This window comes from Ziziphus jujuba, chromosome 5 (assembly GCF_031755915.1).
Source record: "Ziziphus jujuba cultivar Dongzao chromosome 5, ASM3175591v1".
Classification (NCBI taxonomy): Eukaryota; Viridiplantae; Streptophyta; class Magnoliopsida; order Rosales; family Rhamnaceae; genus Ziziphus; species Ziziphus jujuba.
Window position 1 is genome coordinate 1,765,621 of NC_083383.1, and position 24,120 is coordinate 1,789,740.

Sequence of the window (24,120 nt, forward strand, 5' to 3'; positions counted from 1 at the left end):
AATTATTTATATAAAACTTATTTGTATTATTAATTAATTAATTATTAATTTTATTAGTTTATTTTTAAAAAAAAAATTATTTTTTAAAAAATTTAAAATATCTAAATAATTCACCTTAATAATATTTGGACAAACATTATCATTAAGAAACAATTTCTTTAAAATAGATAGTTTATGTGATATGTCAGACTTTTACAAACTCAAATCTCAAGCTATGAGAATTGGCCAATAATTAAAAAAAGAAAAAAAAAAAAACCGAGGTTAACCATGGGTTTATTACCGTCAAATCCGTAGAGTGCGGTAGGACCCCAGACTGGGCAATGCAAACTGCAGGTCATAGAGCCTAGGACATGAAGCCTCATGCAACCATTTTCTTCACATATTACTTTTTCCAAATTTATTATTTTTTTGGTTTTATTCATTCAAGCTTGATACATGCTCGATTCCCTCCCTTTCCAAAGCTATTTTTTAGCTTTTTCTTCTTTTTTTTTTTTTTGTTTGTACACTGCTACATCTGCTACTTATTGTAGCCTAAAACCCCCTATTTTATTCATTCATAAGGGATAGTAGTGCATACAAGTAAAGCTATCTTCCTCAGCGAAGAACTAGCAGAGCGACTCCGAGATGATAACCTCATCTTTCTGCCAGATTCTTCTTCACGTTTCCTTTCTTCTTTTTCTCTTCTCCTCCTGCTGTGGCTACAGCGATCTCGATGCACTCTTGAAGCTAAAGACCGCTCTCATCGGACCCAAAGGTTCTGGTCTCGTGGACTGGGAACCTCCATCTTCTTCCTCCTCCTCCTCATTTGCTCATCACTGCTCTTTCTCTGGAGTTAAATGCGATGAGGATTCACGAGTTATCGCTCTCAACGTCTCCAATCTGCCTCTCTTCGGTACCATTCCTCCGGAGATTGGGCTTCTGAATAAGCTCGTAAACCTCACAATCGCCGCCGATAATCTCACTGGGGGACTTCCCATGGAAATGGCCAACCTCACGTCTCTCAAATTCTTGAACATCTCCAACAATGTCTTCGGAGGCAATTTCCCTGGAAAAATCACGCTCACTATGACGGAGCTCGAGCTACTCGACGCCTACAATAACAACTTCACGGGTAATCTCCCCGTCGAGCTCGTCGAGCTGAAGAAGCTCAAGTATCTTCATCTCGGCGGAAACTTCTTCTACGGCGCGATTCCGGAGAATTACGCCGAGATACAGAGCTTAGAGTATTTGGGCCTCAATGGTAATTCCCTCACAGGAAAATTCCCGGCGAGCTTGGGTCGGTTGAAAAACTTGAAACATTTGTATGTTGGATACTTTAACAGGTACGAAGGTGGGATTCCACCGGAGTTGGGATCTTTGCGCTCGCTCCAACTGCTTGACATGTCGAGTTCTAACCTCGCCGGTGAGATCCCTCTGAGCCTGAGCAACTTGAAAAATTTACACACACTGTTTTTACAGTTTAACAGTCTGACAGGTCATATACCTCCGGAACTCTCCGGTTTGGTGAGCTTGAAATCTCTGGATCTATCAATCAACGGCCTAACGGGAGAGATACCAGAAAGTTTCTCAGAGCTTAAGAACTTGACGTTAATCAACCTGTTCAAGAACAATTTTTACGGTAGAATCCCGGAGTCCATCGGTGAGCTTCCGAACCTCGAAGTGCTTCAGGTGTGGGAGAATAACTTTACGTTTTATCTTCCGGAGAGTCTGGGCCGAAATGGTAAGCTCAAGGATCTGGACGTCACGAACAATCATTTCACCGGCCTCATTCCTCGCGATTTGTGCAAGGGTGGGAGGTTGAAGACGCTGATCCTGATGCAAAACCACTTCTTCGGACCCATCCCGGAGAGTCTCGGGGAATGCAAGTCGCTGACGAAAATCCGAATCATGAAGAACTTGCTCAACGGAACGATTCCCCGGGGAATTTTTAACCTGCCACAGGTCATCATGATCGAAGCAAATGATAATTACTTCTCCGGCGAACTTCCTTCGCACATGTCTGGAGATTCACTCGGAATTCTCGCCCTTTCTAACAACTGGATTTCCGGGCAAATACCGGCGGCGGTTGGAAATCTCTGGAATTTGCAGATTCTATCCCTGGAATCGAATAGGTTTTCAGGCGAAATTCCCAAGGAAATCTTCGGTTTAAATCTGTTATCCAAAATCAACATTAGCAGCAACAACCTCAGCGGTGAAATTCCCGCTTCGTTTTCTAATTGTTCTAATCTTACAGCCGTTGATTTTAGCGGGAATGGCTTATCGGGAGAGATTCCAAGCGGGATTGCAGGATTGCAAGATCTAAGCATTCTGAATTTCTCGAGAAACCATCTAACAGGGAAAGTACCCTCAGAAATTCGGTCCATGACAAGCCTAACTACCCTGGACCTCTCATACAACAATTTCTTAGGCCAAATCCCAACTGGCGGGCAATTTCTGGTATTCAACGACTCGTCCTTCGCCGGAAACCCTTTTCTTTGTCTGCCACGTCATTTGCCATGTGCATCTCTTGTGAACCAAGCTCGCTCCTCCGGCGGTGGCCACAACAGTTTTAATTCTTCCAAGCTCAGTCTCACCGTGATTGCAGCTGCCACGCTTTTGTTATTGGTCCTCCTCACGGTTTACAGAATGAGAAAGAAGAAGCTCCAGAATTCGAGGGCTTGGAAGCTCACAGCGTTCCAGCGACTGGAATTTAAGGCGGAGGACGTTCTGGAGTGCTTGAAGGAAGAGAACATCATTGGCAAAGGAGGTGCGGGGATCGTCTACCGCGGTTCCATGCCGGACGGTGCTGACGTCGCAATCAAACGGCTTGTAGGTCGAGGTAGCGGACGGAGCGATCACGGCTTCTCCGCCGAGATTCAGACTCTTGGACAGATCAGACACCGAAACATCGTGAAACTGTTGGGGTACGTGTCGAACAAGGATACCAACTTGCTGCTCTACGAGTACATGCCTAATGGCAGCTTGGGAGAGCTGTTGCACGGGTCAAAGGGGGGTCGTCTCCAGTGGGAGACGAGGTATAAAATTGCAGTGGAGGCTGCAAAAGGATTGTGTTATCTCCACCATGATTGTTCGCCTCTGATTATCCACAGAGACGTGAAATCCAATAACATTTTGCTTGATTCGGAGATGGAAGCTCATGTGGCTGATTTTGGGCTCGCCAAGTTCTTACAGGACGCTGGAGCATCCGAGTGCATGTCTTCCATTGCTGGTTCCTATGGTTACATCGCGCCAGGTTCGTCATCTTCTTTACTACTGTTATTTACTTCTTCAAGTTTTAACAGAAGAAACTGGGCCGTATTTTACACTACGACTTCGGCCCATTTTTTGGACCGGCAAGGCCTTTGCTCTGTATGGGCTGATGATTAATAATTTGGCAACAAGCATGAGTGTCTGATTTTTCTTTTTGTCTCGTCTGGTGGGCAGTACCACGTGGGATCTGAAATTTAATTGACTGAACGAGTTTGACTATGACATAAGCGTGTGTAATAAGGTCAATGTGTCATTAACTCATTTTTTGTTGGTTTTTATGGTACGAACAGAGTACGCTTACACGCTGAAAGTGGATGAGAAAAGCGACGTATACAGCTTCGGTGTGGTGTTGCTGGAGCTAATAGCAGGGAGGAAACCGGTTGGGGAATTCGGGGATGGTGTGGACATAGTCAGGTGGGTGAGGAAAACCACATCGGAACTTTCTCAACCGTCGGATGCTGCTTCGGTTCTGGCGGTGGTGGACCCCAGGCTCACTGGGTACCCACTGACAGGTGTCATACATCTGTTCAAGATTGCAATGATGTGCGTGGAGGATGACAGTTCTGCGAGACCTACGATGAGGGAAGTGGTTCACATGCTCACAAATCCTCCTCGTTCTGCCCCAAGCCTTCTCAATCTATAGTTATCAGTTTGCTGGTTATTTACTTTTAAAAGTGACCGTGTTCTCGAGTAAATAATTTAATGTGAATGCAAAAAATGTAAAATAATTTTTGTTGCCAATAGTTGTGTAGTGTCGTGGCATAAACACAACCTTTCGTTAATGCCATGGTGAAAGGAGGGTTCTTGGGATAATTAACCTGTCCGTTGATCCCTGTTTTGTTGTTAAAGTTGCTCTACTGATGTTTCATATGTTTTCGGCCTTGCTTTTAAGTTATCAAATTGTGGTGTACTTGATTTATCAAAATATATATATATATTTGTGGTGTACTAGAGTTTGTTGCAAAAACATATCACGAGTGCAAAATTTGTTTTTGAACATCTAATAACTTTGTGAGTCACTCGTATGTTTTAGAAAATCAGCAACGATTTTCTGTGGCTGTGAATTCTTTAAATCACTTGTTCCAAACTTCTTAAAGCATTTTTACTGAACATAAAATTGTAAATAAAAAATGTCCCAAGTTATTGATTATATAGCTTAAACCTTCCACGAAGATAGTATCTCCGGAACGAAAATATAAAACGAGCAATTTATTAGAAACGTTACTCTCTATAAGTTATTAAAATAGCAGTATTTTATTTTATCAGCGCGGTCTGTTTTCGATTTCTTTAAAAAATTTCGCACCGAATAGTTGACATATGATAGGATATATATTATTAGAAAGATTACTATTATTAATTTTTTGGACATAAGAAGTTGAGTATAAGATTGATCTACACACTACTATGTGCGAAGAGAGAGAAAAAAAAAATTGCTTATACCTTAATTGTTATTATATATTATGCATTACATCAAATTGCACGCCAAATCCTTTGATATGTTCACGCATATGTTATGCACCTTAGTAAACGATGTCCAACAAAAAAACGAACTAAAGGATAGGAATGTTAATTTGATCTGCACACTTTGAAAACTGCAGTGCACCGTTTTTAATGGAATAGTTTTTTTTTTTTTAAATCATGATCATGGGCCAACTAAAGATAAATTTTTAAAATCCGAATCGAAAATGGATCAGACCGGATAATAAAGTCTCCAGCCCAAATATATTTATTTTTTTTATATTTTAATTATTTTATTTTATTATAATTATAAATTTAAACATTAATATATTTTTAATCATTTTATTTATATTTTATTCATTAAAAAATTTATATAAATTTTTCAAAAAAAAGTTATATTAATTATAAAAAAAATAAATGAAAAAAAAAAGCTTTCTAATAAGAAAATCTCCGTCGCCCGTCCTATTTTAAAAAAAATAAAAAATAAAAACTGCAAAAATAGAACGAAAAATTTACTACAAAAATGAAGATGGGAGTATAAAAATCGATCTCGCCCGCTGCATTGACATTCCTGCTAAAGGGTCATCGATTACAAGAAGTTGATGGGCCGCGCAACAATTGGGTTAACGGACAAGATATAAACAGAAGCATATGGGTGCGCAGATTTAAAAAAGAAGAAGCTGGCGCTTAAAACTCGTGCGGTCTTTCAATTCAAAGTGTAGAAGGGAGGGAAAAGACGAAGTTGAGATTCTGCAGAGAACGACGAACGCGCCAACAAGAGGGAGGGGAGAGGAGCGACTCGACCGGAGGCAGTGATGGAGAGCCCACCGCCCTGTCCAAATACGGTAACGGCCAGGCGAAACCCTCACCGGAAGGCAAGGGCCACGCCTTCCTCAACCTGCCCTCCAGTTCCACAGAATTCGTCTAAATCAGCCGCTGTCTCATCGTTCCCAATTCAAGAGATACTCTCAATGGATGTACCCCTTTCCCAGAAACAGAAACCCAATCCTTCTGATTCCGTCGTCCCTGAGAATCTCAAAGTGTTCCTCAGAATTAAACCCCTCATGCCATCTAAGAGCTCTGGCAAAAATGAACGTCCGAGGTCGAGAGTCAAGAATGTTTGGCCTCAAAAGCCAGCGAAGAAGAACTCGGCGAGAGACATGACGACCGCCAAGAATAAGAAGACCAGCGAAGTCTGTATTGCAGTTAATGATTCTCAATCGGTGACATTATCGCCGCCCTTGCTCTTGCAGGAGTCTAAACGGATAAAATCCGAGGTTTACGAAGGTTTTTCTCACGTCTTCGCCGCCGACTCGTCTCAGGTTCATTTTGTTGCCATTTTTTTTTTTTCCTTTTATTTGAAATTCGAATTCTCATTATGCTTATTTCTGTCAAATACTAATAGGAGGAAGTGTACGAAAAGATGGTTAGTCCTTTGGTAGAGGATTTTCTGAAGGGAAAAAGTGGAATGCTGGCTGCAATGGGGCCAAGCGGCTCTGGTAAGACTCATACAGTTTTTGGAAGCCCTAGGGAGCCTGGGATGTTAACCATTGCACTTGAAAGGATTTTCAAATCAACGGAAAGGTTGGTTTCTGGTTCGCCAATTTGCAGATCACTTTACTTGTCGATATTTGAAATTCGTACGGAAGGCGGCAAGGGAGAGAAGTTGTATGACTTATCCCCTGAGGGAGCAGAATTAACCCTGCACCAGTCAACTATAAAAGGACTTCAAGAGGTTGATAGCTAATTTCTTCTTGTTTATGCTCTGTTGAGTAATGTTGTTGGATATAATTTAGTAATATTTTGGCCATTACATTTGTTTTGTTCGTGTAACAGGTTAAGGTATGTGATATAAGAGAGGCTGAATCATTGGTAGCGAAAGCGCTACTAAAACGTGTCACTGCTACCACAAATTCTAACTTCCAGTCAAGGTGCGTGAACTAATTCATCTTCAATGTTTCATTCATGTAAAAACCCTTAGTAATTTAGGAACAAATTCAATTATCCAACTTCAATTATGCTTATGTGCAACTCAATTTGATGCTTTTGTTAGTGATCTTTTATCCATGAAAATGCTGGGCATCCTTTTAATTGGTTTCACTTATTTAATTAGGAGAGCCTTTATCTTAAATTCTGCCAACTTACTTGAATGATTTCTTGCATTGGGTTGTTTTGCCTGAACATAACATCTATTTTTTTCTTATTTCAGTCGCTCGCAGTGCATTATCAATATCCGTAGTGTAGATTGCAAATTTGATGGAACAGATGATGTCCAAGCAAATAATGCTACACTAAGTATAATTGACTTAGCTGGAGCTGAAAGAGAAAAGAGAACCGGGAATCAGGTTCATCTCTTTTGCTTTCTATACGGTTGAATTGTTCTCATAGAATTTGTTGGTGCACTTCTCGACTTTAGTTGCGGGTAATCATGAAGTCTGATGAACTGTTATCTGCATGCTTGTCTCTAAGCACGTGCACTGTTTTTTTTTTCTTTTTTATTTTATCGTTTAGGCTTATTTTTAATTTATTATTTTCCAGGGAGCAAGGTTGCTTGAAAGCAATTTCATCAACAACACATCAATGGTTTTTAGCTTGTGCTTAAGAGTACGTAGATTTTTGCTGTCTATATATCCTGTTTGAAGCATCCTTTCTGTGCTTCTGATGATTATGAGTTTATTGTATAACATGGCAAAAGTTTCCATCTCCTTTCAGGCCTCTTTTTATTCTATACGACTTGATGCATCATGCATGTAATGTTTGTTATTCTTTGTTTTGTTAGTCTTTGTTGGAGCATCAGAAGAACCCCAAAAGGCCATTGCAGAAGCACTTCCAAAACTCTTTGGTAGTATTTTCCTCTAACAAGTTTCTTATTTATATTTCATATATCTCCTTGTATTGGGTTGACGCTATTTATTGTTACAATTTAAAATTATGTGTTATTATATGTGATTCTATAATTTTGTCCTATGATTATATTTAGTATTCACAATTGAAATATTGCTAGACATCTGTCGTCAACATACGTCACAAGTACTTTTATCTTTGAGCAGTTGACCAAGTACCTTCGAGATTATTTGGAAGGCAAGAAACGGATGGCACTGGTACGCAGTTTATGTATTCAAACTTGTTTTGCTCTAGCCTCTAGCTAAGTAACTTGCATTGTGGAACATGCAATCTTCTAACATCTATCGAAAGAATCTTATGTTTATATTTGCAGATTTTAACGGTCAAATCAGGGGTGGAAGACTATCTCGATACAGCCTATGTGCTAAGACAGGCATCACCTTTCATGAAAATCAAGTGAAATCCTGCTCTCTCTCTCTCTCTATTTTGGAAAATCAAGTGAAATTCTACTGCCCTTGATGCTTATTAAATTTCATGTTTCTTTTTCGTGATTTGGTGTTGGTTTGGTACTTTGTACAGGTTTGATAATGTTGAAGAACCTCAAAATATTTTTTGTAAAAAGAGACAGACTCAAGCAATGTGTAGAAATGAGAAGCCTAAAAAGATGAAATTTGGTGGGCTTGATGCTTTTGCGGTATTTAATTTTTTGCCCTAGAGTTAAACCTTTGCTTATTTTTTAAATAGGTTTTACTTTTTTTGACAAATTCAGTGACTTTTCAGATGTAATTTGGCAACTTTTTTTCTTTGAACAAAAAAAAGTTACACATAATTTTATTTCATGAATTATAGCCAGTAACCCACTGAAGAGATGTCTAATGTCTTTCAAATCTGTTAGATGATTTTACTGAATAAACATGTCAAGAATAATTTATTCTGCTACTTAGATTTGTTCTATGATATGTAGCCATTACACATTATAAAATTTTTGGTTCCAGAAATGAATATTAACTGATGGAGTTGTCTGTAGCTATTTATTATAATTTTGATTAAATTGTTTGTTTACTGACCTTAGTATCTTTGTTTTGATTTTAGATTGAAAAAGGAAGTTTTGTTGACCATGTGGAGTGCTTTCCTGGGCAAGGTTGTGTAAATTGCATGCTATCTTAGACAATTGCAGATGAACTTGTTTCATTCACATTGTCTGCATCCCTCATCTAATTTGTTGAACTTGTTTCATTCACATTGTCTGCATCCCTCGTCTAATTTGTTTAGTTTCTCTTTCAGGAAATTTGCTTCTTTATCTACAATGGCCCCAAAAATCTAAAAAGCAATATATTATTTGATTGTGCAGCTGTAAAGTCAAACCGTGTTGGACAAACACAGGAAGATAGAAACCATCTGATTTTGCAGAATTTTGCTAAAGCTTTATGGAATGTCTTGAAGCAATATAATGAAAAACTCAAAGTAATAATTGAAGAGTGTGTATTGCTAGTTATGTTAAGTAATGTCTTGAGATGGATGCAATTGAAATTGTAAATTTAACTAGTATAATCTTGGATCATTGTAATTAGGTGGCAGAAGATGACATCCAAACTCTTAGAGAAAACCTTAAGATTGAAAAGGCGAAACGTGCAGAGTTGGAAAAAGAGATAGGGAATTTGAAAGCCGGCTATACATGTTCCAAAGAGAGCTTGGTGGGGGTCATTTTGGCTGATAAGGTTAGGCTTTTTTCCCTTCCAATATTAGTTCTACGTTTTCATTTTTTTTTTTTCCTTGAACCGATAATTTTGTTGTCAGCATGGGTTATATCTTCTGTTCTCTTAAAAAACCGAAATTGTTATTAAATATTTCCAATTTTCAGTCACATATGAATCTTCATCCTTCCAACTTTGAGGCATCTGAGTGCAAGTGCAATTCTGAAAAAATTGATTTTACTCCAGGACAGGATCAAGAGGTATTCTCTATTGTAATATATATATATATATTTGGGTAGAAATTTCTATCTGTTGTCTTAGTTTGCAATGAACTCACTTCTTTGTTTTCAATTTCTTTTCGTTACTCTTTATAAAGTTAAATGATTAAACATTTGCTTAATTGTCAGACAAATGTGGCACTTGATTCTTCCACAGTTGGGGCATCTGAGTGCAATAGTATTCCCAGAAAAAATGACTCTGCTCCAAGACAGGATCAAGATATAATCTCTCAGGTACATAAAGTAAATGATTCTTCTGTGTCTTTTTCTATTTATTCTTTCGAAAACTAAATTATACTTTTAAACATTCGTTCTATGTTAAGGAAAATGTGGACCTTTATTCAAATATCAGAGAATCTGAGTGCAGCAGCAGCACTCCCAAACAATGTGAATTTGCTGTTCGACTGGTTAAGGATATATTCTCCCAGGTTCAGGTATTCCTTTGCTCTTCTTTCAAATTTTCAGATTTGAGTTTACTATTACCTCAAGTTTATTATGTAATCTCGAGAAATATATGTGCTTAGTTTTTATTTCATTCTCAAATGAACTGTTTTTTTAAGCCCACTGAGTTTAAGTTGTGAAATTTAATAGCTAAAATATTTTCATCTTCAGGTAGAGGAGCATGCTTTATCTATGGATGGGCGTATTAAGGTACAAACTTATGTTTTAGGTTTATAAATTACTAGAAAATTTTCAAACTATATTTCTGAATAGTTTGGGTAACAGTGTTTTATTTGTACGTCTAGGTGAAAGAGCTAACTTCTCCTTCAGATTCAAAGGGCTTTCAGTCTGTTGACGAGGAGCAAGACTTTGTTGCTAACGTAAGACACCGACACCTGATATACATATATATATATATATATATATATTGCTATGCTTCCAATAAGAAATTGCTTTTGAAATATTTATTATTTAATAGATTTTCCCTTTAAGATGTTTTTTTTTAACTGTCTTTTCTGGAGCATGCTTTATCTATGGGTGTGGATATTAAGGTGCAAACTTATGTTTTAGCCTTACAAATATATGGACTAGAAATTTTTTAAATTATATTTCTGAGTTTAGTTTGGGTAATAGCGTTTCATTTGTGTCTAGGTGAAAGAAATAACTTCTCCTTTGGATTAATAGCGTTTTATTTGTGTCTAGGTGAAAGAAGTAACTTCTCCTTTGGATTCAAAGGGCTTGCAGTCTGTTGACGAGAAGCAAGACTTTGATGCTAATGTAAGACACAAACACCAGATATGTACACAAATATATATTTTGCCATGCTTCCTATAAGAAATTGCTTTTGAAATATTATTTAATAGATTTTTCCCTTTAAGATGTTTTCTTTTACCTGTCTTTCCTGGACTTGATTTGATATCCCACCATCACTGAAGGAGGATTTTGCACCTGTTGGTTGCACCGTTGTTGATGCCCTGGCTTGTGAACCAAGAGTTGAGAAACCAGAGGTAACTAGTCAGCTTTTTGTTTCCCAATCTAGTTTGTTCATTTTGTGCATCCAAGTTGCATTTGAAGATGGAAGTCCCCTAGTAGACCAATTTATTTAACCCCTTTCCCCATGGGCTGGAAAATCATCTTTTTGAAGAATTATTTGAATTCAGTTTCTCCAATTTTCTTTGTGTACAAGAATTGGTCTTATGTTCTTTTTCTTCGTTTGTTTTATAACTTCTTATCACTTGCAGGAAGTAAAGAATCAGTCGCCAAGAGTTGATTCTTCATCAAAACCTAAATTACCAAAAAGGTCAGTAAGGCTTTAAATGTCTTGAGTAAAAGTCACGTCAAGACTAATCTTGGTTGTTTTCTCTCTTAATTCCTCTTCATTATGCTGTAAAACTCAGGAGACTTTTGCCTGCTTCAACTGCACTGATAAGAGATTTTACTGTTTTGGATCTTAATGATGAAATAGAGAAACCAAAGGTACGATTGATTGTTCCTGTTTGATTTAGCTCAACTTATTTGCATTTCGAGTACTTCTTTGGCATGTATATGATATTTCAAATTGTCTTTTGAATGTATGAGAAATTTCATTTTGGACTGTAATTGCTTTTTTTTTTTTTTGGGAATAGTAACCTAGATAAAGGTTAATATGCAGGGAATTAGGGGTGGAAAAAAAGTCGCAGCAGATGAAAGGAAGAGAACTCCGGGTAGCATCTCTCTTCTTCGCTTGCTTCATGGAAATCATATTTAGTGTGGTCTATTTTTCAGCCCCTTGAACAATCACTATCAATATGTCTTTTTGAAAATTTTGTAAGTATGCCATAGTTGTACAGTGTTAGGATTAATGAATGTGATTTATGACTTAACTTGACGTCTTAACTTTATAGGCATTTAGCTTTTCCCTCTCGTCAATCGTCATCATCTTTTTGTGTGTTTGTCTAATCATTTCAGAAGGATGTATCAAACTTTGAAGCATATCCAACCCATCTGCCAAGACTCTGCTTTGCTGTCTGTTTAGAAAAATCATCGTGATTGATCTTTTAGCGACACCATCAAAGTTTATAAAAAAAAAAAAAAAAAAAAAAAAAAGAAAAGAAGAAGAACAAAGAATGATGATTATGTATCTAGTGGATCAGTCAACTGGGCTTTTTTCTTTAATCATAGTTGGGTTTAAAGTTATATGCATGGGCTACAAGAAGTAACAAAGCTTTGATCCGCTTCCCTCTTGTTGCGGTGCTATGTTATTTTTTTGCTCATTTTGTTGTCGATCCATGAGAGCAAACCAAAAAAAATTTCTTCAGCCCTTTGTGAACTTCGAAAGTAAAATTTGAATTGTACAAGTATACTGGTTACTTTAATTATAATAATATCCTTTATGGTAAGGGGGAAGAGCGCGCGCGCACACACACATATATGTGTGTGTGTATATATATATGTGTGTATATTAAATTTCACAACCAAAAAATAATAATAATAATAATAATAATAACTAAGCACACATATATAAAGGACTTCGGAGACAACAAAGAGTATTTTCAACTTTGTTTATTTTTTAAAGTAAAACAGAGTATGGAAAAATAGCTTAGTCAACTTGTATTGATTTTATGTATACATACAAGAGAATGGATAGCTACAGAACCATGTATACAACAAACTGATATAATAGATATTATCTCTTAAGAGTGATAAAGCCATGTAGAGTCATGTGTCACGTCCCGCACAAAAGGAGTAAAACCCTTGAGGTTTAACCGGAAGACTCTACACTCTCCATGAAGATACAAGAGGAACCCGGAAGATTCTAGAAGATTCAAGAGCAACCTAGACTTATGTAGATTGGAATCTCTCTAGAATACTCCATGTAAATATCTTGTACAATCTAGAACCATAACTAGATAGGTGACATGTGTACATATCTAGAACTTTCCTACATGCCAAGCCCTCTATATAAAGGGGTTGGTCTCTCATTTGTAACATATCCAAGAATCCAAGCATTCTAGTAATACAAGTATTCTCCACATTCTCTCAATCTCTCCTACTTCCTACTCTCTCACTCTTAGCTTCCGCATTTTCATAGCTTGTGGGCAAGGCTTACTTAGCAAGGGAGGTGCTAAGTGCCGCACGGGAGTGTTGAAAAATCTAGGCCCGTGACAGTTGGTATCAGAGCCAATTGCTGCTCAAGCATATCGTTGGTGTAACGTGGAAGTAGGCAAGATGGCTAGCTCGGATGTTACCATCAATGTGGAGGGAGCTACCGAGGTGCGAGGTCGTGAAGAGCAACGCAACCCCAATGCGGGGAAGCAGAGGCATAAGTTCAAGTCCAAGGATGTGATGATGGGCGTAGAGTTGCGCTTGGAGGAACATGCATCCCGAGTACAGGAACGGTTTGAGGCGCTGGAGGGTCGCCTAGATGGGCTAGAGTCGGAGGACATTGCCATCAATCAAGCCGTGAGGGGGTTACTCAACGGACTAGACGATGCCTTAAGGAGGGAGCTCCGTGCGACACGCGACCAATGCATGGGGGAGGTAGCAGACCTTCGTACAATGTTGGAGAGGGAATTGGATGCTATCCGCACCCAAATGGAGGATATGCGGGGTGATTGGGCTCTTTGCAAGAGGGCGGTGGCGTCGGGGACGACCACCATACGCGAGGGGCCACGTATCGATGTGCCAAAGCCCAAGTCCTACTCCGGGGCAAGGAATGCGAGGGAGCTCGAGAATTTCCTTTGGGGCTTGGAGCAATACTTTGAAGCAATGGGCATTGCGGACGATGCTTCAAAGATAAGGACTGCCACCCTCTACCTTAGCGACACGGCAATGTTATGGTGGAGAAGGAGGCATAGCGACATTGAGCGAGGTACGTGCACTTTCCATACTTTTGATGACTTTAAAAAGGATATCAAAAGGCAATTCTATCCGGAGAATGCCGAAGATGAGGCAAGGAGTCGCCTTCGACGACTCAAGCAAGTAGGCCATATCCGGGAATACATCAAGGAGTTCACCAACTTGGTGTTGGAGATCCCGGACCTATCGGATAAAGACTCCCTTTTCTACTTCATGGATGGTCTACAACCTTGGGCCAAGACGGAGTTGAAGAGGCGTGGAGTACAAGATTTGGCTAGTGCCATTGCGTATGCCGAGGGCTTCATCGACTACTCCAACCAAAGAGACTCTCCAAAGCCAAAGGAATGGAAAGACAACCATGGAAAGGGTGGGGGAGAACCTAGTAGGTCCAAAGAGGATGAAAGGGAGGAAAGTGCACATAGGCCAAAAAGCTCAAGGTGGAAGCCGCCTAGAGAAGGTAAGGATGCTTCCAAACCCAAAAACTCTTGTTTCTTATGTGATGGACCGCATTGGGTTAGGGATTGTCCGAAGAGGAAGGCTTTGAATGCCATGACTACCCAATACGAGGAGAAGCAAGAGGAAGGAACTAGTATAGGTTCCTTACAATTGTTAAATGCTATCAAGGCCGCTCCTAAGGAGACCAAGAAGAGTGGCCTAATGTTTGTGGAGGCAAAACTCAATGGAGTGCCCACCAAGGCGTTGGTGGACACGGGTGCCTCACATAACTTCCTATCGGTGGAGGAAGCACAAAGGCTTGGGATTAAGGCAACACAAGGAAGGGGCTTCGTCAAGGCGGTAAATTCTGACGCGAAGCCGCTCCAAGGAGTTGCTCGAGGTGTGAAAACCACCATCGGCGATTGGGAGGGCCAATTGAATCTAACGGTTGTGTCCATGGATGACTACAAGGTTGTCCTTGGTATGGACTTCTTCAACCAAGTAAAGGCTTTCCCACTCCCATTTGCTAACAAGTTATGCATCATGGATGGGGGAACGACATGCATGGTGCCTACGGAACAAGCTAGCAAGCGGGAGACCAAGGTTTTGTCGGCGCTGCAAGTTGAGAGGGAGGAGCAAATCAACTTGGTTGCTGCACAAAAGCTTAGTGAGGATGTCCCAAGCCATGCCAAGACATCTCCTAAGGTACAACATGTGCCAAAGGAGTTGCACCAAGGGAGCTTGTGTGCATTGGCTTCAAGTTGTGGAGACAACAAGAGGAAGCATGTAGAGGCTAAGGAAGGGAACTTAGCCGAACCATCACCTCAACAAAAAGAGGTGCATGACGGGAAGGCACGACCCTATGAGAGGTCACTTCCAATTGTAGGGAAAGGGGGCAAGGGAGCCCCAAGGAAAGGGAAGCCAAGAAGGGCACCCATGGCGATAGCGACTTCACCCGACAAGAATGTGGACGCCACACCTGCGGATCGAGTCGTTCAACGTAAAGGCGTGCCTAACTTGGTGGAGGAGAAGGACCTGCTGAATGGTGGATTAAGTGGGGAGCACGAAGATACACAACGGCAACTCAACGATCACATTCAGCGGGCAAGGAAGAAGGCGCGACGAGGGCGTCGCGAGTTTAGGTGGGGGAGAGTGTCACGTCCCGCACAAAAGGAGTAAAACCCTTGAGGTTTAACCGGAAGACTCTACACTCTCCATGAAGATACAAGAGGAACCCGGAAGATTCTAGAAGATTTAAGAGCAACCTAGACTTATGTAGATTGGAATCTCTCTAGAATACTCCATGTAAATATCTTGTACAATCTAGAACCATAACTAGATAGGTGACATGTGTACATATCTAGAACTTTCCTACATGCCAAGCCCTCTATATAAAGGGGTTGGTCTCTCATTTGTAACATATCCAAGAATCCAAGCATTCTAGTAATACAAGTATTCTCCACATTCTCTCAATCTCTCCTACTTCCTACTCTCTCACTCTTAGCTTCCGCATTTTCATAGCTTGTGGGCAAGGCTTACTTAGCAAGGGAGGTGCTAAGTGCCGCACGGGAGTGTTGAAAAATCTAGGCCCGTGACACATGTCTAATATATGCAGATTTACATAATATAAAAAAATCTCTATTTAGTAGAATTATACTTAACCTCCAGTTTTAAACTTATCAGAAGATGAGTATTTTTTTTTTTTTTTTTTAATTTAACATCAACTTGCCACATGTTTGAACTTTGATAGAAGAATGTAAGAAAATATAGCCTTTGCATGAGTTATCTCTAAGCTATCAATTTTGATTCATATTTTGCATGGTATATTTATTGTTAACAACAAATGAGTCCAAATTCATGGAAGGTTTTTTTTTTTCTTTTATTATTTACAATAATTCCTTTCATTTTAATATTTAAAATTTATTATCTTTCAAATATAAATGTAAAATAACTTATTCATTAAACTTATATAAAAGTTTCAATTTGAATTGAGTTCACTTCGTGCATTTTAGATTTTTTCTTATTATATATATTTATATTTATATTGCTTTAATCTACTTGAACATCATAATCATGTATGCATAAACTTGTGGTGGACGGCGTATGACATATTAATGACTTGGGAACCATTAAAGAATGTTTACTATTTATTTCCCGAAACAGGATATAAGATTGAATTAAAGCTGGGCTATTTTGTAATGTTAGAATAACTTATGAGAACGATAATGTTTAACAGTTTTAATGATTAGTTATTATTCACAAAAATAATAGTACTGCAATAGTATTAGCGGCACGACTTGGATCACTTATAAGTATGACCAACAAGACAAAAACAGGAGGTACACAAAAATGTGGATTAAATTGAACATTCTTGTGTTAGGAGAATGAGCATATCAATATATTATATATATGTATAAAAACTTATTGCATGCAGCCATGGTCATATCACTTTGCGTGTGGCAAAGAGTTAGATGACAAAAACAGTTGGCCAATCCACTGGTCAGGTTCATATTTTAAATTCAGAATTAATTTTAAAGAAGCGTATAATGGTGGACCTTGTCCTTGTTTATTCCCTCTAATAAGAAGATAACCTATTTGTCAACAATCTATATATACGTTTTTTTTTTTTTTTTTTTTTTTTTGCTTCAACTACAATCTAGATTTTAGCCTGTGAGGCTAAAATAAAAATTGTAAATATCACAACATCTTCTAGATTTACTGCTTGGCTGAAAGAGTACTATCCCTCCATTTATTGAACTATAGTATAATATGAACTTAAAACGTCCATTTCATTATATGATCAATAAATATATCACGAGATATATATATATATATATATATATATATATATAAAATTTAAAACAAAATTAATGAGAGCGAATTACATGCCTTACGTACAATGTCATGAAGTTTGCAATTTTGTTTCAATTCTCTCTGTACCATTTCCGAGTACAGATATGTTACAGTTGCATTCCATTTTAAAAGCGCATAAACTACTCTCAGAACAACATTGTATTTCTTCCCCAGCGAAAATTTATTAATTAAAAATATTACAAAGAAAAAAGAAATCACACATGTGCGCTGCACGTGATGGATTTGGAATCCATTGACCGTGACAAGGATAAGCCCCTCTCGTTTTCAGCTGGACCGTGTCCACCTCAACCCTTTCTTCTAAGCTCATAATAAAAAGCCCCACAAATGCACACCAGAATTGACAGTTTTTGTAGTCTTTGTTGCATCTTATTTTACCTTTTTCTCATTTTTTATTTTTTATTTTTTATTTTTTATTTTGTTTTCATAAAACCAACGGCGCCAGCGGTCCATGTCCAGCCGACTCCGAGCCTCGGCTTGCGCACGCGCAGCACGTGTAGTAACCCAACGCAACTAAAAACGGACCAGAAAATGGAAAAAAAATTAAAAATAAAAATTCAAAGGAAAGGGGAAAAAAGAAAAAATACACGCACAAGAAGAAGAAACGTTGGTCTCTCTCTCTCTCTCTCCCTGGTTCGAAAAAAAGCTTCACAGAGGACAAAGCGAGGGTTTTGTGAAGAAAGCGAAAGAGTAAATGAAAGCCGAGCTTCAGAAAGAGAAAGTAGAGAGCGAAAACCCATAATACACGGAGAAGAGAGAGAAATTCTAAAGAGAGAGAAGACCTTCTATGTGAAGCCCTGTCAAAGCTAGGGTTCCCAAATTCGTCGTTGAAGGTAAAGTACATGCTTAGATCATAACTGTATTTCCATTCTAATTTTTTGTCATTTAAGTTTGTTCCCAATTTTGGGATTTGAGATATTAATCACTAGTTTCGGGACATTAATTCTGATAATCCTGATTAAATTCATCGTATCTTTAAATTTCAAACCAAGCCACACTCGAATAAAGTGTGGAGCTTTTCTTCTTTTACATCGGTCGTTTGAGTTTTAGGTTTTGATAATCTCCACTTTATGGAATCGTAGTTGCTTTGCCCTGTTTGGTCTTTTGTTACCAATTTCTTCTGAAAATCAAAGAAAATGTTTCTCTTTTCATGCGTGCGCTTTTAGTCAGAACTTGTTTCTGATTCAGTGAGCTATCGTTTTTTGTTCCCTTTTCTTCTAAATCAACTGTAGTTTCTATTTGGCGTTTTGATTATTCTCTTTTGCTGTTTCAGGTTTTGAATAGCGATAAATAAAGAAATCGTGCTGGAGAAGTTTCAATCTTTCTGGATACCAGGCATTAAATTACTGGTAATTCTTAATTTGATGCTAGATTGGTTTTGGCGTATAGTACTTTTTGATCTTCTTTGATGTTTTTGCATATGTAATGTATTGTGATATTTAGTGTAGCATGAAAATGTAATGCAATTTTGTGAAATTATTAAACATTACAGTCTCTATCTTTCTTCTGTGGATCTGATCATGGGTAATGATAATTGTTAGGGAAGAGTTTTGGGCAAAGTATATGGAAAATAGTTAGCTTCATGATAACTGTCAGCTGATTATCTTATTTATCTTCCTAAGTATGTTGATTTTGTTCTGAATGTAGGAAGTTCCTATTTGCTTTGCCTCTGTATCCTTTGACTCACAAGGGTGGGGATGAACTTTCCTATTAAAAGCTGCTAGGTGGGCCCCTAAAGTAGATTAGTTTGATCAGCAGACTGTCTATGAACTTCTCATTGATTATCATTTATCTAGATGGGAATGCATTTTCATGGCATGGGGATGTATTTTTATAAGAGAACAATTGTAATTTGGAAATTTGATCACATTCATTTCATAATGTGATTTTATGCATCCTAGTTAAATTAGTAAATATTTCCCTATAATTAGATAAGTAAATGATACTACCATGATGGACTACTGTATTAGGTTTTCTAACGGTACAACTCGATATATTATGTCAACACTTGAGTATAGGATTCTTACACCTCTATATCTTTAGCCTAAATGGTTTCTGTTACAGATTTTAACTTTGGCTTGAGTTTCTCCACTTCACATTTTTTTTTCTTTTCTAACTTCCCACCCAGTTTAGTGGTCTTTGGTTCTTTGTGTTTCTTGGATTACTTTTTATAACTAGGTTATGAGATGAGGCAATACTGATTGTGAGATGAGAATCTATACTGGACTTCTCTCACATGCATATGATTCTATTTCACGATGGCTTATGGATTTTAACAGCTGAGATAAAGTATGGAGATAATTCAGGCTTTTTTATAAGTTATATATTTTATGTTACCCTGTCCAAATGAAAATTACAGTTTGTTTATCATGAAAACTATATATTTTAATGGAGTTAATTAAGATGGAATTTTTATGTCCTCTACATGTAAAATCAAGTAATGTCCTCCGAAAGTTAAATCCTCCGAAAATGAAGTTTGTTGTTTGTTCATATTATGGAAATTTTTGTTTAACATATTGGATAATGATTTTGTTTGATTTTATTTTAGAGATCATGTAGTTCTTATTTGCTTTGAAGCCTTTTTCCTCTTGATGTAATTTTAAGTGTCGTCCAAGGTTGAGCCGGATTACAAGAACTTTATTTTAGATCTAGATCATGAATAGGAAGATAAATAAGTTGGAAGTTGGCTATATTCGAGACATCTAATGACATCAAAGAAATTGTGAATAAGTAGGTATTTACCTACATTCATAACATGTCAATAGCTTATTTGCATTACAATTATGCCCTTATCGTTTGTTTTTCATTTTATATTTTAGTTTCTCATAACCTCCACTTTGCAACCATGAAATAATTTGGTGAATGTTGCATTTCTTTTGTGACCAATCTATTTGACAAGATACCACAGTGTATCCATACTTGTAAATTATGAAAACTGCTTTGTGAAATGTTTACTATAAATTCAGTCTCGAAGTGTCTCAAATGATTTAAGATTGCATTCAGAAGTATTATAAGTATGAATCTGCTTCTGCATGTAGTGAACTGCATATTCACCCTTTTTCTTTTTGGGTCAGGTTTTATGTGTGAATCATTCATAAAATTTTGTCCTGAAGCCTATGGTGGTATTTGATGGAGAAAAATGCGTTCTCATCCCCCTATGACTCATTTGAAGCCCAACAGCAGCATGGTATGTGAAACAATATGACGCTCGAGGATTTTTTCACCTTGACCGAGATGAAAGATGGGCTCACAGTGCCATCTCGAGTTGAGGAGCTGGTTTCTGTGATGCAGAAGGAGAAAGACTGTGTTGTGAAGAATGTTGGTGATGCAACCAGGCAGTGGGCTGCTGTTGCAAGCACTATTGCTGCCACGGAGAATAATGATTGTCTTAATCTTTTTATTCAACTGGATGGTATTGGGTTCATTGATAGATGGCTAAAAGACGCTCAAAGATTTTGTAATGACACAAATGAGAGCTTTGTAGAAGAGTCAATTACTGCTCTTCTACGAGCACTTGAAAAGCTGCATCCAAACAATGAGAGGTCAGTATGTTCTGGTATCTGGAATACCGTCAAGAATCTTCTTGGCCACAAAAGCTCTAGGGTTCAGGAAAGAGCAAGAGTGCTGTTTGATAGCTGGAAGCAGGAAACAGATGGTGATGCAGTTCATCATGATTTTGAAAATATTGGGGTACTGGATGATGAAAAGAGTTCACAGGTGGTTGGAGAGGATGCTAGACCTGCTGCTTTAGATATACCTACCCCTATTGGAAGTGCTAAAGAAGAAACACATACATCAGAAGATGCCAAAGATCAAATATTGCCATTAAGAAGATCCGATAGTCTTCAACCAGAAAGGATTGATGATGTACAGATTCATCATGACAATCAGCTTAGCCCCCCAAAGACTTTAGACGGTTCAGACACGAAAGAGAAATCTTCAGATCCTTTGGTCTCCTCTACTATGTTGAATCCTGTTAAAGAAAACCCTCCTACAAAGGAAGAATCCCCCACATGTTCGGAAGGAGGAACCACTTCTGGGACTTGTATCTTTCCCGTTCCTAAGAAAGGCACTGTTGAAGAACAGTCTGATTTTCCAAAAGTTAATGAGTCTTCCAAAAATGATAAGCAGGCAGAGAAAGTGTGCCCTTCTTCGGACAAGTTGATTGGGACTGAATTCTATTCTTCAATTACTCCATCGGACACTGACGGTGTTGCTTCAGGTTCTAATGCTGAGTTTGTAAAACAATCTGCTTTACAAAATAATTTTGATGCCAATGAGAAAGATGTCTGTCAAAAAGTCCCTGCCCTTGATAGTACAATGACTCCATCTGATTCTAAGAATGGGATTGGAGATTTGAGGGTTATTAATCAATGCAATGCTCCTGCTCAAGATGATGAATGTTGTACAAATACGTTGCAGGACTCATCCGGCAATGACAGTATGTCAGGAAAACCTGAGGATTTAGAGACTTCTAGGATGGATGACCTTGGAGCAGTTGAAGATAAGGAGCATGTTAGTGATGAAGAAGAGGATTTGAGGAATGCTTACAAGTACTCTAAACCAGTAATGGATACAAAAAGTACAATGGATGATCCTCTTGAACTTGCTAGGAAGGTTGCTCAACAAGTTGAGAGAGAAGTGGATTGCAGAGAACCATTCTGCTGCTCCTCTTCTGAGAAAATCTCAGAAGGTGGGATAAGGGAGCCAGGTAGCCCAGACTCCATAAACGGAAGAGAGGATATGTCCATTGAGGCAACACCAAAAGAAATTCCAACCGGACAAAGTCATTCTGCTGAGGAGAATTCTGAAAAAGAGGGGCACAGAGCACCAGAACCTTGTATCCATGATGTAGAATCCTCTCAGGTGACTGAAGCTGCTCAAGAACCAGATATGGAGACAGAAAAAGGACTGGGTGGTTTTGATCTAAATCAAGAAGTCTGCTCTGATGAAATGGACCATCCAGTTAATCCCGTATCTACTCCCATTCCAGTTGTATCTGTTTCAAGACCACCAACTGCCCCTGGATTGGTTGGAGCCCCTTTGCAGTTTGAGGGGACTCTTGGTTGGAAAGGATCTGCTGCTACTAGTGCTTTCCGTCCAGCATCTCCTCGTAGGATTTCTGACGGTGATAAGAATCATTCTATTGGGGGCACCAGTGATAGTTCAAAGCAAAGGCAGGATTTTCTTGATTTTGATCTCAATGTAGCTGAAGATGGAGATGATTTGGGAAAAGAAATTCCTGCATCATCTGGCCTCCCTTCTGGAGAATCTTCAGTGGAAGTGAGCCCGAGAAAATCAGAAAGATTTAAGTTGGATTTAAACCGCATGGATGATGATGGTGATGCTGTACCATCAGATTTGAGGGTGGGAGGACGGCTCTTGTACAACCGAAATGGCCATCGCAGCCCGTCGCCAGCCTCATCTTCATCATCAATGCAAGCTATGAGGAATTTTGATTTGAACGATAGGCCACTTTTTCAGGACTCTCTAGACCAGGGACCCAGCAACTCTTCTCAAACTGTAAATGCATATGGAGGTCCTAAACCAGATGCTTCTGTTATTTCTATAATGGGTACCAAAGTGGAGGTCAACAAAAAAGACTTTGTTACTCAATCACTCTCCCTGACAAATGGCAAGACCATTGAACCTTCAGTTGATGCTAGTCAAGCGAGAACAGGAAGCTTTTTGGGTTTGGGTCCCATCGCCTCTTATAATCATCCACCTGTTTTTGGGTATAATGGACTGCCAACAGGGCGACCGACAATGTCTTTGACGTCTGCAATGTATGCACCTGGTGGCACAATCCCATATATGGTGGATTCAAGAGGAGCCCAAGTTGTGCCTCAAATTATGGCCCCTGCATCAGCTGTTCCACCTTCTTACTCCCAGCCGCCATTCATTATCAGCATGGCTAATACACAGCCAGTTCTAAATGGTGCTGGGCCCTCCTCACGCCCTAGCTTTGATCTGAACTCTGGCTTCGTTGTTGACGGAGGAAATAGGGACTCAAATCTGAGGCAGTTTTTCATTCCTGATCAAGGAAGGTCTATGGAGGAGCATCTGCGGACTAACTCGCAACCCACTTCAAGTTCTGGTGTCGGTGGTAAAAGGAAGGAACCCGATGGTGGGTGGGAGTCTTACCCGTTTAACTACACCAAACACCAGCAACCGCCATGGAGATAGAAAGTGTTTTTTTGTTATTTATCTGTGCTCCTACTCACTTTGGAATGAATTTCATAAAAATCCAACTCGTAGATTGATGATGATGCTTGCGTGCCAAAATTGATTCGAAATATTGTAGGTGAGCCCATTGGCTTTAGTGGGAGGGGGAACTAGAAGTCAATAAAGCTGGAGGAAAATTATCTTTATGTAACATGATTTATGCGATTAATTGCTGGGAGGGAAAAAAAAAAAAAAAATTAGGTTCTTGTTTTAATTTTGCTTTAATTTTAATTTTTCTTTTTCTGTGTTTCATAGAAGGCAATATTCCAACACAGACTTGGCGCTTGTAGCTGTAATTTCATTTCCATGTATATCACAAAAATTATAGGAACAAAGATCTCTGTCTTTAGCGGAGTGTGACTTTTCATGACGAGGGGTAGCGGATGAACAAGGTCAGGGCTGACTGTTTAAAGAAACAGATGAGAGATGGAATTAACTCTTTCATATTTTGCAGTTTATAAATTTACACTTGCATTTGGTTCGTGACTCAAAAAATTTTCTTAATTTCTTTTATTTCGATTGAGTATAACTTCGTTATAGTAACTATATTTTGAAAAATTGATTGGTATATGATTCTAAATTCATTTTCAAACTCAAAAACAGTTGCATATAGAAAACTAAAGAAAAATGATCAAGAAGCATCATGTTAATTAAAGTTTTTTGTATATATAATTTGAGATATAAATAATTAATTTTATATGTATTTTTTGCATTAATTAAATTGTATTGTTGAATTTACACATGACATGTTTTGGTGTTATACTTCTAAAAAAAGAACCTTGCTGAAG

General features: G+C 38.4%; 3 protein-coding genes across 7 annotated transcripts; all 3 read left to right on the forward strand.

The window, feature by feature from the left end:
- Nucleotides 1-271: 271 nt before the first annotated feature.
- On the forward strand, nucleotides 272-4,216 carry LOC107420421 (receptor protein kinase CLAVATA1). The gene is made up of 2 exons (XM_016029376.4): nucleotides 272-3,232; nucleotides 3,540-4,216. Exons 1-2 carry the CDS (start codon nucleotides 625-627, stop codon nucleotides 3,890-3,892), a joined length of 2,961 nt encoding a protein of 986 aa, XP_015884862.2. The 5' UTR covers nucleotides 272-624; the 3' UTR covers nucleotides 3,893-4,216.
- Nucleotides 4,217-5,227: 1,011 nt separating this feature from the next.
- LOC107420410 (kinesin-like protein KIN-6) lies at nucleotides 5,228-12,139 on the forward strand. 4 transcript variants are annotated; one of them, XM_025074478.3, is made up of 23 exons: nucleotides 5,228-6,029; nucleotides 6,113-6,442; nucleotides 6,544-6,638; nucleotides 6,917-7,052; nucleotides 7,246-7,311; nucleotides 7,487-7,549; nucleotides 7,758-7,808; nucleotides 7,925-8,007; nucleotides 8,131-8,245; nucleotides 8,644-8,692; nucleotides 8,903-9,015; nucleotides 9,123-9,269; nucleotides 9,413-9,505; nucleotides 9,653-9,757; nucleotides 9,847-9,957; nucleotides 10,136-10,174; nucleotides 10,270-10,344; nucleotides 10,667-10,741; nucleotides 10,900-10,971; nucleotides 11,206-11,264; nucleotides 11,362-11,440; nucleotides 11,604-11,770; nucleotides 11,912-12,139. In XM_025074478.3, the coding sequence occupies exons 1-22, from the start codon at nucleotides 5,523-5,525 to the stop codon at nucleotides 11,709-11,711; spliced, it is 2,571 nt and encodes an 856-aa protein (XP_024930246.1). In that variant the 5' UTR covers nucleotides 5,228-5,522; the 3' UTR covers nucleotides 11,712-11,770; nucleotides 11,912-12,139. The 4 variants fall into 4 exon arrangements, with proteins under 4 accessions (XP_024930246.1, XP_015884850.1, XP_024930247.1 ...); XM_025074480.3 differs by having other exon boundaries at nucleotides 5,232-6,029; nucleotides 11,616-11,770; XM_016029364.4 differs by lacking the exon at nucleotides 11,912-12,139 and having other exon boundaries at nucleotides 11,590-11,826.
- A 5,518-nt stretch (nucleotides 12,140-17,657) lies between these two features.
- Nucleotides 17,658-23,845, forward strand: LOC107420418 (uncharacterized). Of its 2 annotated transcripts, XM_016029374.4 has the most exons (4): nucleotides 17,658-17,940; nucleotides 18,381-18,456; nucleotides 18,755-18,831; nucleotides 20,182-23,845. In XM_016029374.4, exon 4 carries the CDS (start codon nucleotides 20,309-20,311, stop codon nucleotides 23,291-23,293), a length of 2,985 nt encoding a protein of 994 aa, XP_015884860.1. In that variant the 5' UTR covers nucleotides 17,658-17,940; nucleotides 18,381-18,456; nucleotides 18,755-18,831; nucleotides 20,182-20,308; the 3' UTR covers nucleotides 23,294-23,845. The 2 variants fall into 2 exon arrangements, with proteins under 2 accessions (XP_015884860.1, XP_015884859.1); XM_016029373.4 differs by lacking the exon at nucleotides 18,755-18,831.
- Nucleotides 23,846-24,120: the final 275 nt, after the last annotated feature.

Bases quoted from the DNA above. Each gene is read 5' to 3' on its own strand.
- LOC107420421 (XM_016029376.4), top strand. From the start codon at position 625: ATGATAACCTCATCTTTCTGCCAGATTCTTCTTCACGTTTCCTTTCTT. The intron at 3,233-3,539 runs GTTCGTCATCTT...TGGTACGAACAG, and splicing joins CTATGGTTACATCGCGCCAG to AGTACGCTTACACGCTGAAA.
- LOC107420410 (XM_025074478.3), top strand. From the start codon at position 5,523: ATGGAGAGCCCACCGCCCTGTCCAAATACGGTAACGGCCAGGCGAAAC. The intron at 8,246-8,643 runs GTATTTAATTTT...TTTTGATTTTAG, and splicing joins GTGGGCTTGATGCTTTTGCG to ATTGAAAAAGGAAGTTTTGT. The intron at 11,265-11,361 runs GTCAGTAAGGCT...TGTAAAACTCAG, and splicing joins AAACCTAAATTACCAAAAAG to GAGACTTTTGCCTGCTTCAA.
- LOC107420418 (XM_016029374.4), top strand. From the start codon at position 20,309: ATGACGCTCGAGGATTTTTTCACCTTGACCGAGATGAAAGATGGGCTC.